General features: G+C 40.9%; 1 protein-coding gene across 4 annotated transcripts in view; it reads right to left on the reverse strand.

Moving 5' to 3' along the window:
- Fam193a (family with sequence similarity 193 member A) overlaps positions 1 to 15,427 on the reverse strand; it is a 114,987-nt gene that overhangs the window by 3,817 nt on the left and 95,743 nt on the right. For all 4 annotated transcript variants that reach the window (XM_051200406.1, XM_051200405.1, XM_051200408.1 and 1 more), the window contains 2 exons: positions 14,194 to 15,061; positions 5,519 to 5,600 (listed from right to left, as the gene is read on the reverse strand). In XM_051200406.1, the coding sequence (XP_051056363.1) occupies positions 5,519 to 5,600; positions 14,194 to 15,061 (950 nt within the window). The remainder of the gene's footprint in view (positions 1 to 5,518; positions 5,601 to 14,193; positions 15,062 to 15,427) is intronic.

Here is a 15,427-nt window from a genome sequence, read left to right on the forward strand (position 1 = left end):
TTATTTTCTCACTTTCTTTAAGACAAATCCTTTCTACTGAAGTAGTATCATTTACTAGGCTCTTATTTTACCTTATTTTGAGATGGGATCAAGCTTTGCTGCCCAGACTTAAGTCAAATGAGCTCCTTGTCTCAGCCTCTTAGTAGAAGAAAATGGAGGTATGTACCTTTGCACCCAGGTTATGGCTCAAACTTAAGAAAACTTTCCCTAGTCTGACTTCAGAAACATTTATTTTCTTCCAAACAAAAAGGTTTTTATTTTGCAGGGAGGTAGTGCTGAGAAACAAATACAGATTTCTCTGCATTACACCTATAACCCAGCCAAAAGTTTGCTTTTGACATTTAAAATCTTAACCCCGGGCTGGAGAGATAATTCGGTGGCTAAGAGCACTTGCTAGCCTTCCAGAGGACCCAAGTTCAATGCCAGCACCCACATGGCAGCTCACAACTGTCTATAATTCTAGTTCCAATGATCTGACACCCTTACACCAATGCACATAAAATAAATTATATATATAAACCTTAACCCATGAGACATTGGCCTTTCAACAAATGGTATGGAAGGGTGGTGGTAGCACACACCTTTAATCTCACCACTTAGGAAGCAGAAGCAAGAGGATTTCTGGGAACTCAAAGCCAGACTGGTCTACAGAGTTAGTTCCAGGACAGCCAGGGATACACAGAGAAATCCTATCTCACTTAAAAGACCCAACAAAAGAATGGTGTGGAATGAGCACCCAATTTCAGTTCTTCCTTTTGGATGAACAACTTCACAGCCCCATCTCTGAAAACCTTCATTTCTAGAGCAATCTGCCAATCCATCTTCTGTCACACACCAAGTCCAGTGCTTTCATGAAACTGTTTCTGGGTTTTTTCTTCTGTATGGCCAACAAATGTCTTAATGGAAGGCTTCTACAACTTTACACTTAGTAGAAAAAGTAGGCTCCCTTGTTTTTATTCTTCTGGGAAGCATACACAAACAACTGAAACACATAATGAAACTAGGACGCAGGAGCCTTATGGACAGCCCCAATGCAGCCCCTGCTGTCCTCACAACTAGAAGTCAGGCACACACTCCATCAGCCACCAAGCCACAGGTCATGACAACCAACCCCCAATACTTCTTTAGCCTTAGTCCTTCCTTCTTCTTTCAGAAGCATCTTGGGTTTTGTTTGTTTGTTTGTTTGTTTTAGTAGCTTTAACACATTTCCTTCTGTGAACATTTTATTTCATGAGTAAGGGTCTCACATTAGCTTTCAACTCACCATGTATCTGACAATGACCTTCAACTCTGGTCCTTGTGTCTCTCTATATCTCAAGTGCTAGGATTATAGGTAAGTGTCTCTTTTATGTCTGGTTTTATGCAGTCAGTGCTGGGGACTGAATCCAGAGCATTCTACCAAATGAGTTACATTCCGTGTACCCAAACAATTTAAAAGCCTATTTTACTGAGTTGTGATTCATGAAAAGTACATGGAACTTATCAGTACCAACACAAGGCTCTATCCTTGTGGGTCACTTCAGTCCAAACACAGTTTGCATCTTTTTGCCCTGTACTGTAAACCCTATCTTGTCTCGGCACCAAGAAATACCGGTAAAGGTCTGTTAGTGGATGAATGCACATGTAATCTGGCAACATGTGTCTTATGCTAGCCTGGTCACTTTGAATGCTGCTGTGGAAAACCTTCCTCGGTGCTGAACTGCAGACAGCTGTTCTTAATGTGGAATGGAATGCTACTGGAGGGACATTACATTTCTGGTGATTACAAACAAAATAGGAAGGCATGTATATGAAGCCACATAGGCTAGCAACCATTTCTTAGGCAAATGACTAGAAGCAGAGATGCTGGTTTCTGGTGGGCATGCTACACTAAGCATTCCCATTCTGCTTGCTTTTAAACATTAAATAGCATTTCACATATATCCATCTGTGTTTGTCTCTACCAGGCACTACTGAATTCTGTTCCTTGGTGATACTGAACAGCCTCCTCTCCATGACTCAATCACAACTTATTCTAATACACTTTAGGGACACAAGTTTCATGAGTGTAATGCCTAATCTTGGTTGACTATATCTAGAATTAACTAAAACCCAAGCAGCTGGGTACTCCTAAGAGATATTTTCTTGATTGGCTCATTTGAGGTAGAAAGACCTATGCTAAGTCTGGGCCACACTTTTTAGTGGACACAAGAGAAGGAAAACTGCTTTTTGCCTGCTTGCTCTCACTTTGGCTGGCAGTCCGCCTATACTGTTGCCAAAACATTGCTCTTCTGGTAACAGAACTCAAGTCTTCAGGATTCCAACACAGACTGAAAACTAGCAGCTCTCTAGGAATCCTGAGACTCTAGTACCAGATTGGACTGCTGAGACATCCAGTTTTTGTAGCCTTTCTGTTGGGAGACAGTCATTGTTGGACTAGCAGCACCAGAGTCTATAAGCTACTCTTATAAATCATCTCTTTATGTCCATATTCACCCTACCGGTTCAATTCCTCCAAAGAACCCCAATACAGGACCGTTCTTGACGCTTAATCCTACAGACAAAAATCTGGGAAATTTAATAGCTTTATGTAAACTTTTCCTGTTTTTGAACAGTATCTGTGGGTAAAGTGTTCACATTTAAAAAAAAAAATATGTGTTTGTTTTGCCTGCAACATACACCACATATATGCCTAGTGCCAAGTAGGCCAGAAGAGGGTACTAGATCTCCTGGAACTGGAGTTATAGATGGTTGTGAACCACGATATGAGGAATGAGGATTGGGAAAGAACTCAGGTCCTCTCCAAGAGCATACATGCTTTTAACTGCTGAGTTATCTCTCCAGTTCCAGTGTCCCGTCTCCCCCCCCCCCACCCCCCGTCCCCTAGCCCCCAGACATTTTTTTAAAATTCCTTTGTAGGTGTGTCAAGGTACAAGTGTGGAAATCAGAGGAAGACTTGCAGGTGCTGGTTTTCTACTTCTTCCATGTAGGTGCTAGGGATTGGATTTAGGTTGTCAGGCTTGGCAGCAGATATCTTTACCTGTTTAGTCATCTAGCTGGGCCCCTTTATAGTGTTTTTTTTTTTTTTTTTTTAAGCCCCCTATATTTCTACGTATGAGTCTTGTATAACCTCTGATAGCTTCAACCATGGGTACTGCTGTGATCTGGGTACTATGCTAAATGCTATCCACATTACGAGTCCCATCTGTCCTCTTTTTGACTTTTGGAGGGAACCTAGGACCTCACACAGCTAAGTAGGTTCCCAACCAATGAGATAAATTCTCAGCCCATAAATGCTGAATCTATTTAAACAATTTCAAATTACTGATGGTGTAGAGAAAAACAAGTTAACTTCTATACTGACCCACATAGCTAGCCCTTGTGATATGTTCTTTCATATTTACTCTGTAGTCAAAAGATAATCTATAAAATAGCTTTACTCCCTCAACTGGTTTAACCTTTTGTTTCTTTTTTTCTGTACTGCCTAGGAATCACAGCTGAAGGCTGTGAGCAATGTGGAAAACAGTAACTTTATTTTATACATGCTTCTTCCTTCCTTCCCAAGTAGGGAACTATTTTCTACAGATTTTTCTCCTTTGTATGAGTCAGGAGAAGAGAAATGATAGAATGTGTCTATGTGTGTCTGTATACGTGTATTTATGTTTGCTATTTATTAGAGTGATCTACAGGCTGTAGTCCAGCTAGTTCAACAATGGCTGTCTACCAACAGAAAGTCCAAGAATCTAGTTCAGTCCATGAGGCTGGATGTCTCATGGTCTTCAGGATCCACCAGAATTCTGAAGAAGTAAGACTCTATGATAGTGAAGACAGATTTGCCAGTGAGAGCAAGAGCAAGCAGGCAGAGAGGTTCCTTCTTCCATGTCCCTAATATATGCTGCAAGCAAAATGTGTGGCCCAGATTAAAGGTGGATCTTCCCACCTCAAAAGAGCCAAATTAGAAGTGGGTCCTCCCACTTTAAATGATTTAATTAAGAAAACAATCCCTCAAAGATGTACCCATACACTTGGGTTTTAGTTAATTCCAGATGCAGTAAAGCTGACAACCAACAATAGCCATCACTCTTCTAGTACATCACTTTACCAGTTGATGTTTCTTCAATGGTCAACACTGCAGTTCTATTTGGTTTTTCTTTTGTTTTGTTTTTGAGACAAGTGTCTCACTGCATAGCCCTGACTGGTCTCAAAATCATTGAGATCTGCCTGCCTCTGCTTTCTGAATGATGGGACTAAATGGTATGTGACACAATGCCTAGCAATATTGTAGTCCTTTTGGTTGTCTGTCACTTCCCTTTTTCTTCTGTAGATTTTTTTTTGAGCAATTTTGCTTTGTAGATCAGGATGGTCTTTAATTAATTTTCTAGGTGTGCAATATCTTATCTGGCTACTTCAAGTATGGCCTTATAAATAATATGTATGGGTTGGAGAGATGGCTCAGCAGTTAAAGAGCACTGGCTGCGTTCCAGAGGACCCAGCACCCACACAGCAGCTCATAGCTGTCTGTAACCTCTGTCCTAGTGGATCTAATTCCCTTATGCAGACACACATGCAGGTAAAACACCAAAGCTGTGTAATGAAGGCTAGCTAGCCTCAATTTTTTTTTTTGTTGTTTGTTTTGTTTTTTGTTTTTTTTTTCAAGACAGGATTTCTCTGTGGCTTTGGTGGCTGTCCTGGAACTAGCTCTTGTAGACCAGGCAGGCCTAGAACTCAGAGATCCACCTGCCTATGCCTGGGGCCAGCCTGGTCTATAGAGCAAGTTCCAGGGCAGCCAGAGCTATTACACAGAGAAACCCTGTCTTGAAAAAAAACAAAACAACAAAAATTAAGGTTTTGTTGACATATTCATATAGTAAATGAAGCATCCTTGAATATGGTCCCAATCAGGTTTGCCACCAGAAAAGTTGACAGTACCTTGAATGTTATTTTTCTACTTAAGAAAGCTGTATTTGGGGGCTGGAGAGATGGCTCAGCAGTTAAGAGCACTAGCTATTCTTCCAGAGTACCCAGGTTCAATCCTAGCATTCACATGACATCTCACAACGGCCTGCAACTCTAGTTCTAGGGTATCTGGCATCCTCATACAGACATTTATACAAAAGACCAATGCACATAAAATATAAATACATTAAAAGGGGTGGGAGGAAGAAGGTTTTGTTAGTACGTGCAAATGCCACATGTCCATGAGAGTCATGTGCGAGGCATCCAAGAACACAGGTGGCCAGAATCAGAAGCAGTAGGCCTGGGGAGGGCCCAGGTTAAGTGAATCTGCTGATTCAGGCCCACAAGGTGAACCACCACTATCAACATACAGAAAATAAAAAAAGTGAGTGAGGATGAGGTGTACATAAGAGCGGGTGTATGAGTGGCATGGGGTCAGGGATAGAGTGAGGACCATTTGCTATTTGGATTGCTCGTGATATTCATCCAGGGTGACAGAAATGTCACAGGAGGGTCACGGGAACAGGAAAATCAGATAAGCTTGGCAACCCAACAATGTCCTGACATGCAAGCTTCATGTTACCTTTTGAAGTACTCCACTTCCCGCTCGGTCTCATCCATATCCACACTGTCCAGGTCGATGTCTTTAGGCAGGAAAACATCATCTGTAAAGTGAAGGAAAGGAGACACATCATATTATCAGAGTGCTCACCTCACCAGAAAAAACATTCCACGAAAGCTTAGGGTAAGATTCCCCTAAAGCCTAGGAGGGCAAATGGCTCTTGTGATATACCTAGAGCCACTCACCCATCTGCCAAACTAGGCCATTAATATTTCAAGCCCCATCAAAAAAGATCCACTGGAGGGAATTCAGACTCACAATTTAGTGCTTCCCAAATCAAAAATCTAACCTTATATTATTACCTTGCAAGTCACTGGTTGGGGGACATTCTACTTCTCAGAATTGCAGCCATGTCAGAGAATTTCAAATTTTCTTCCCTGTTGAGCCCAGGTCTAACTGGACATTGCATCCCTTCCCCAAGCTTGGCTCAAAGTTCCACGTATGCAGTACAATGAAAATGTAAAGGCAGAAGCAGTTTACACTGCTTTGTGAAAAGTGACCTCAGTCTCCACAAGCCATTACCCTAGTTCCTTCCATCACAGGACATTTCCACAGTATCATAATTAAGGCTCATCTCATTTGCCTAATAGTAGCTGCTATTGTGGCAACTTACATAATTAGAGTACCAAGGACAGGGGTGTCCATTTTGAAAAGTAACAAGGTCCAGAAGAGGACTTCTGGGTATCTAATCTCAGAAGGAAGGCAAAGACAATGAAAGGTAGCCAAGGATTCACACCAGGCCCTGAACATCTGCACCGGGACCAGACCCTACAGATTCAAGCAGTAGGAGTGAAAAGCACAGAAGGAAGTGGGCATGGAAGTAAAGACCTGCTTTTCTAAGTCATTACTGCATGGGGTAGATAAAAAACTATCTTAAGAAAATGAAAAGAAAAGGGGGGGGGGAATAGGGTCAATGAGATGGCTTTTCAAGAAAAAGCATTATTGCCAAGCTCTGACTGCCTTAGTTGGATTCCTGCAACAATGCTGTGGGAGAGATTCAACTCCCGTGACCTCCATCCTTGCACTGTAGCGTGTTAATGTACACCTAAAACAAGTAAACAAATGTAAAAAAAAAAATAATAATGATTCGAAAGCAATGATTCGAAAGCAAACCACATACACACACACACACACACACACACACACACACACACAAACCATGAAAAGCCAAAGGAACTCCTGTCCTGTCTGGGGAAGACATGTTGCAGGTGTGTGAGGAGTGCAGCTCAGCAGACTTTTCTGAGTCTCAGAACAAGGGCAATCACAACATACATTGAGCACACCAGTATAGGTGCAGCACTACGGTGTCTAGCAGATGCTTTCTTAAGCAGCACTAGCAATCTCAGGCTGAGAAAGTAGCTTGGTGTTTGTACAATGTACATGAAACTCTGGGCTCAATCTCTAGTATTACATATAAATTGGACATGGTACATCCCTATAATCCCAGTATTCAGAAGATGTAGGCAGGAGGATGAGAAATTCAGATGCATAGAAAGGAGGGACTGCTTAGAATAAATGAGATCCTGTCTCAAAAATATAAAATAAGTGAGTACTTATAAAAACCTTAGTATAAGAAGTGGTATTTAGTACAGAGAACAGCATATTAAAAATGCAGATGTGACTCAAGAACTTTAAATCTAATGGAGCCCCTACATTAACTGTCAATGAGGAGAAATTCAAATGGGAGGGGGCATGTTAAGGCAGTCTTCCACTTATCAGAAAACCAAGGCACTAAGAATGTCTGTCCCAAGAATTATCTAAAGATGCTATATTCTGACAAAGCATAAGCAATGAAATTGAGCAAGATGAAGAGAAGGAATGGGAATACCAATGTACAAAGAGAGGTGTTGGCTCACTGACAGCTACATAGGAAGGAGGTGTGGTGAATACCTTGAAGAAAAACAAGGCAGGGTATGAAAGGGGATGAAGGGGACTAGGCACTGGGACACTGAAGTAGTAAGCATAAAGAGTCTACCACAGTTAGGATATAGTTTGAGCCCACAAATCCACATGGAGGCTTAGCTCCTTGTATAGCAGAGCTAGGAGGTGGGGCCTAAAGGGCAGAGTCTCATGAATGACTCTCACTGGAGTCAGTTCTTCCCCTAAAGGACCAAGATTATTTATCGAGAGTACATGTTCAGGGGCTGGAGAGATGGCTCTTGTCATCTTTCCAGGAGATGCCAGTTCAAATCCCAGCATCCATGTCAGACTACTCACAGCTGCCTGTAACTCCAGCTTCAGGGGATTCATTCCCTTTCTGCCACCTGCCGACACAGACAGACAGACAGACAGACAGACAGACAGACAGACAGACAGACAGACAGACAGGACACGACACACACAGACACATACACCAAATTAAAAAAAAAAAAAAAAAAAGGTGTATGTTCTAAAGCAGGCCATCCCTCCATCTGCCCAGGAACCTACCTTCTTTTGTTAGGACCTTCCTGTTCCCTCTGGGATTAGCACAAGGCCCTTCACACATATGGCTGCTGGATCTTGCACTTCTCAGCTTCTTGAACTAAGTGAAACTAAACCCTTTTCATACTGACTGTCCCAGATGTTTTGTTATAGTAACAGAAAACGATTAAGATAAACATGAATACAAATCCTCAAATTTTCCTAAGTGCTAAATATGTTTAAAAATAAAAGTGCTGAGGAAACTATCATGGAGAAGAGAACAGCACATACAAGATATTCAAAGTAATTACAAGATAGTGACAAGATTGAGGCACTATAAAGATATTATAACTAATGTGAATGGTATTAATTCACCAAAGAAAATCCCCCCCCCCAACACTGACAGGGTCCCATTATATAGCCCGGGCTAACCTTGGGAGTTGTGTGGTAGTATGTCCTTGTAATTCCAGTTAGTCAGGGAATTAAATTTGATGCTAACCTGAACAACTTAGAAAGATCCTGCCCTCCAAAACTGGAGATGCATCTTAGTAGCAGAGTGCTTCCAGTATAAGTAATTAAGTAAATAAGGCAGAAATACATCTGTATCTCAAGCTCACAAGAGGAATTCAAAGAAGCTGACACACACCAACTTAGGGCTGAAGGAGTCCCACAAAGGCCATGAAGCTATTGGGAGGTAATGGAAATTATGGAGGTGGGGACTACAAGAAAGAAATTAGATCACCGGGAGAAGACATTCTTGAAGGGGATAGCAGCTCTTTACTTCTTCCTCCATGTCCTTACTTCCAATCACTGCCATCACGTGCTGTCCCCACCACAGGTCCCAAAGCAATGGGGCTTATTGACTAGAGACTAAAATCTTAAAAACTGAGAGCAAAATAAGCCATCCCTTTTTAGAAGTTGATTATCTCAAGTATTCTCTGTTCTAATAATTGAAAACAAAAATTAGGTGATTTGTACATTTCAGGATAGAGAAATGTCCAAACACTGTAACCATGATGGGATGGGCGAAAGAACACCTAGAAATGAACCACAAATAGACCCTCCCACCTAGAAACTCAAGCTGTCAATATGCGACTACAAGGTGAAAGAAGTCACACACACACACACACACACACACACACACACACACACACACACACACACACACAAAGTTAACATGGAAACCATAGAGTTTCAAAACAATCGAGTGAAAAAGACCACAGTGCCAAGTGTGGTGACACTAGCCTGTGACACCAGCAACGAGAAGGTGGTGACAGCAGAGAGAAAACCAGCTGGGCAACATACGAATGAGCAATAAGCTCGAGCTCCTTCACAATAACTTGTTTTAAAAAGATTTTTCAGGGTACGATTAAAGCAATGCTCAGCAGAAAACTCCAAACACTTATCAATAAACATGGAGGGATGAAAACAAACTAAATTTCTTTCTTTTCTTTTTTAGACATGCCCTCCACATAGCCTTAGCTATCCCCAAACTCGCAGAGACTTGCTTTTTTTTGGCTCCAGAGTGCTGGGATTAATGAAACTACACCTGGCCCCAAATTAAATTTCTAAATTAAAAATTTAAGACAATAAACAATAAAACAACAACAAAACAAAAATCACATGGAAAAAAATAAAGGTAAAAGCAGAAAACTGTTATTAGAAAAAAGGGAAATTCTGAGTTAAAGCAACAACAAAATTAACAAAAGGCACAGATCACTTAATTTAAGCAAAATCAAAACACAAAGTGAGAAATGGCAAGGAGAAAATAATAAGTGTTCTGGCCATAGATAAGAATTGCAAGTTCAGCCTTAGCTGTATAGATTTGGCCACATAAGAGCCTGTCCTGAGCAAGCAAACAAATGTATACTTTGCAGACAGTGTATAAAAATTTGAAATTTTAGCTGAAAGGGGAAATTTACTAAAGAAAAATAATCTTCTAAAATAACCTCATCACATGACGAATTATAAGGTTTCAATGGAGACAGATGGAATGTTGTTAAACTTCTAAGCCTTAACAGTTAGTTCCAATGCAGTCTGAAGGTATTCCAGAATTGAAATAAGAAAACTCTGAAAGCTCACTGATTCCTTTTATGAAGAAAGTATACTGACTGATACTCTCACCCTGCCCTATGCAAACATAGAAAAGTAATTTAAAAACAGCAACAAAAGGGGAGGTTACACACAGACAATAAAGTAACAACAAATAGAATCTCAACCAAAGAATATAATTACCAGAGGCAAGCGGCAATTACTACAAAAATTTAAGGCTTGCTTAATGTTAGGAAACTAGAATAATAACACTATTATGAATACGACAGAGGAGGAAAATCATAATTACCTCATAAAAACATTCAAGAAATGTAAGAGTCACTGGCTTCTGTCCTAGCCTTAGGTGGAATATCTAAACCTTGGAGGAACAAGGCTTGGGAGAAAGGCTTTATGTCATGGAGCACACCTTTAAATAGTGCTGGGTACCATGAAGTAGGCAGACCTCTAGGTTAGCCAAAACTACACTAAGACCTTGTCTCAAGAAGCAAGCAAACAAACAACAAAACAAACTAGTCTCCCCCTTCCCCAACAAACAAGAACCCCAAAGGCTGGATATAGTTCAGTGGTTAGAAGCACTGGATACTCTTCCAATCCAGGTTTGATTCTTATCATCCACACAGCAAACAGTTCATTAACATCCTTAACTCTAGTTTCAGGGAAACCAGACACTCCTCTGGCCTCCACAGGTACCAAGCATGCACATGGTACATAGACGCAAACATCCATACTCATAAAAAAATTAAAATCAAGTTGGGCATGGTCATGTATGCCTTTAATTCTACCACTGGGCGGGGGGGGGGGGAAGGAGCAGGGACAGGCAAATCTCTGTGGCCAGCCTGAGAAAAGATATAAATTAGTAAAATTTAGAAATGAAAAGAAAGTCGGTGGTGGTGGTACATGCCTTATCCCAACACAAGTGGATTTCTGTGAGTTTGAGGCCAGTCTGGTCAGCCAGGGGAGTTACACAGAGAAACCCTGTCTCAAAAAACAAAACAAAAAACAAACAGAAGAAAACAAATGAAAAGGGAGAGGACATTGTAACAGAAATTTTAAGGATCTATTTTTAAACTTTCATTCCACCAAACTGGAAAATGTAACAGAAATGGCTAGAGTCCTAGATGCATACAACATACCAAAATTGAAGAGATCAAATAAATAATTCAAAGAGATCTATAACAAGCCATAAGATTGAAACAGTAATAAAAGCTTCTGGCATTAGAAAAAGCCCTTGACTAGATGGAACTGTAGTAGAATTCTATCCAAACTTCAAAGAAAAACTAATGCCAATACTATTTAAATTATTCCATAAAACAGAAAATGCTTCTAAACTCTTCTGAGTCCAGTATCACCTTGATACCATGACCAGATAAAGACATAACAATAACAAAACAGCCAGATTTTTGAGAGGCAGGGGGATCTCTGAGTTTAAGGCCAGCCTGGTCTACCTAGAGCGTTCCAAGGCAGCTAGTCTACACAGAGAAACCCCATCTTGGAAACAACCAAAACCAAAATGAACAAATCAAAAGAAAGAACTGGAAGAGTAGGGCTGGTATGTAGCTAGTTGGTAGATGACTTGCCACAAAGCCCCAGGTTCAATCCTTACTACTGGATAAAATGGGAGTGGTAGCACACATTTATAATTCTAGTATTTACTAAATACACAGTAGAAGTGCAAAGTCACCCTGTGCTACACAGTGCGAGTTGGAGGCTATCTTGGATTACATAAGATTCTAAACACACACACACACACACACACACACACACACACACACACAGAGAGAGAGAGAGAGAGAGAGAGAGAGAGAGAGAGAGAGAGCGTGTTGTGTGTAGGGAGAGTGCACATCAGTCATCTTTGTCTACAGACACAGTGACTGACAAGACTTCAACAGTGAAGCAATTTAGTAAAGAAAGGACGTTGACATACATGCACACACAAAACATAACACAGCTTCACATAACCAACCAGTTAGGCTACTGGCTAACAAGGAATACAATTTGAGCCACATATATTTTTAGGAGTCAGATTTTAAAACTAACAACAACAACAAAAACAGATTACATTACATTCAGTAATAATTTAATATATCAAAATACTGTTTCAACATGTAATTAATATAACTGTGTATTATAGTAAAGGATGTAGCTCAGGAGTATAGTGCTTTTCTGACATGCATAGGCTAAGTTTCAATCTTAGCACTGAAAAACAAATACATGGAGAATATTTTTATCCATCTTAAAATTAAGTTCCAAAATGAAGGGCGTACTTTATAGCTAAGGCACTGTAGTCACACACAAGAGCAGCAAAAACTGAAAAAACCTAAGAGGTTTGAAAAGCCTGTAAAATACACAGACTTTGAAAATAACAGTTCAGAACAATAAACACAGGATAAATTACTAAGCCCAGACACAGACCCAGAGCATTTGAAAACCCGCTGCAGGCCCAATGGTGGTGGCGCACGCCTTTAATCCCAGCACCTGGGCAGCAGAGGCAGGCAGATCTCTGTGAGTTCCAGGACAGGCTCCAAAGCTACACAGAGACTTCTGTCTCATAAAACAAACCAAACAAATAATAAAATTCTAGTTAAAAAACAAAACAAGAAAAAGGTATGTGTTGGATAGTTTTATATCAGCTTGACACAGGCAAGAGTCATTGTGGAAGAGGGAATCTCAACTGAGAAAATTACCTTACCGACTGGCCAGTGGCCAACCCTGTGGTTCATTTTTTTTTTTTTTTTTTGGATTGATGTATGATGTGTGAGGACCCAGTTCATTGTGTGAATGGTGCCACCATTGGGAAATGTGGTCCTGGGTGTTGTAAGAAAGCAGGCTCAGCAAGCCATGAAGAGTAAGCCAGTAAGCAGAACTCCTCTATGGCCTCTGCCTCAGCTCCTGCCTCCAGGTTTCAGCCTTGAGTTCCTGTCCTGACTTTCCTGGATGACAAAGTACAAGCTCTAAGATGAAATAAATCCTTTCTCCACAAGTTTCTCTGGTCATAATGTTCTATCACAAAAGCAGAAACTCTTAATTAAAATAAGATATGAATAGAAAATTTACAAAAAGACTTACAAACTTTCTATAAAAGTCTACTGACCTCACTGTAAATTAGATGGAAATGCCTATGAAAACCATTTCAAGGAATGATTCTAACTAATGGGTTGGTAAAAGCTAAAAAGTGCAGCATGGTATTCCAGGTCAGGCTGTGGTGAGCCAGGAGCACACAGGTGACTTGAAGGATGGCCTCCTGAAGGACTGGAGGAATAAGGAAGCATCCCACAAACTAACTGTATACTTGCCATCTGACCAGAACTCTTTTTCTGAGCAAGCTGTCTAAAGACACACCTGTAGTTAGGAAGATATATATGGAAAGCATTATACCCAACACTGTGTGAAATTATAAATCTCTGGGAACAACCCAATTAACTGTTCCCCAGAGGGAATGGCTGAAGAGATTGCAGTGCATTTGAAAAAACTGTAAAGAGCAATTGTAAGGAGTAAGGAAGAGTTCTTTGAACAGATATGAAGATGCTCCCCAGAATAAATTAAGTTTTAAAAGGAAAACCAGCAAAGACAAAAGAATATGCAGCATGCTTTCTTTGTGAATAAAACAGGAAGTTCATACTTCACCAGAGTATAAGGACAGAAAATTTTGAAACTACTCCAAGAATGTTCTAGACCCAAGTAAGTCAGTAACCATGTAAACAATAGATCAAGTTCTCACTATCCAAGGATCAAGGATGCCTGAGAACGCAAACCATGCATTAGACTGTTGTGGGAACTCACTGTAGCGTAGATAACAAAACTTACTACTAACTTTAAGATGGGAACCATCAATACAACTATATTAGAAATGGGCAAATCCAAACTAACCCCAAGATGACTCAGGATGGGAGGGATGTTAACAGGCGCCACCTTTCTTACCCTGTAGTTCTGTACCTGTAGATTCAACTAACCACAGATCAAAAATATATTGGAAAATAATTTGTGCGCTTTTTATAGATTTTTATGTCTAGAATTATTTGAGAAAAACTATGTAGCAGCTACAATTATTATTGTTGGTGGAAAAGTGACAGATAAGCAACATTCCCACCTGCAGGGGCTTGTAGAGAGCTCACACCCACACACAGAACACTACCAGCCAAAGCTGGGAATAGTTCTCTTGTGAGAACTCTTGTGAGTTTATTTACCAATTGAACTGCTGGTTCTGTCTCCTTTCTTCTTTTTATTTTTCTTATTCTTGCCCTTGGGCTGAGGAGAACTTGCCAGAATCAGCCTGCCATTCTGCAGGAGCTGGCTGGGGGAGGGTGGCTCAGGAGTGACAGCGTTGAACTTCTCCTCTTTGATGTGGCTCAGCTGCTTTTTATTGTTGTTGTTGCTGTTGGCCTTCCTCTCCTCTCTCTTCTGCTCTGTGAGGAGAGCAAGGTCAACTACTTTAGGCTTTAAGTCAGGCTGGGCCCGGGGCTTGGGCTGAACCTCCGTGGTTTTGGGAGGCTCTGTGGGCTTCCTGGATGGCTCGTTGCTAGTCTTGCTGGTCTGCTTTAACTTTTGTTTGCTGTTTCCCTCTTTGTGATGATGCATCATGTCCAAGAGAAACGCAAGAGGCTCATGCTGCTTTCCATTGACTTCCTTGGGTAGCAGAAGCTTGGAGTCTCTGGGGTCCACGGGGTCTGTAGCATCCCCGTTGGCCCCAGGCCCTGGCCTGGGCTCTAAGTGATTGATGTGTCTGGAAGGGGAGTGAGATGAGGTTTCTGGTTCTTCAGTTTGTTCTATTGAGCCATTGTGGATGTTTTCAGAGTTAGAGATAGACTCTGTTGCTGCCTGAAAATTTCTAGCAATTATGTCCAACTTGGAACAGTCTTTACTTGGCCGCTCCTTTTTCTTCTTTTTTGCAGCTCTTAATTTCTGAAGCTCCTGAAGCCGCTGAAATTCCTCCTTGAAACGCTGCTCCTCATCATCCTCTTCTTCCTCCTCCTCCTCTCGTTGCTTTTGCTCTTCCTGATGGTGCAGGTGCTCCCTTGCCCTGGCCTCAGCTTCCAGGCGTGCCTTTTCCTCCAGCTGAATGGAAACAAGAGAAGATGTCTTAAGACCATTCTAAGAACTCTAAAACGTGACAGGGCTGCTAAGGTGGCTCAGCAGTTAAAGGCACTTGCCTGATGACTTAAATTTGACCAAGACCCACAAGGTAGAGAACCATCCTGTACAAGTTGTCCTCTGATTTACACACATATCATGATGCTCCCTCCCATCCATATGAGTAATTAAAAAAAAAAAAAAAAAAAAACCTCTAAAAATTTGAGATATCAATCACGCATTACAAAATAAACTTTGAAAGAGACATTAACAACTAAAACCTTAAACATACCCATTTGCAATTATTTCAACCTACAGAACTGTTGGATATCATCGACCTACTGAAGCATA

Source organism: Phodopus roborovskii, unplaced genomic scaffold (genome assembly GCF_943737965.1).
Source record: "Phodopus roborovskii unplaced genomic scaffold, PHOROB, whole genome shotgun sequence".
NCBI lineage: Eukaryota > Metazoa > Chordata > Mammalia > Rodentia > Cricetidae > Phodopus > Phodopus roborovskii.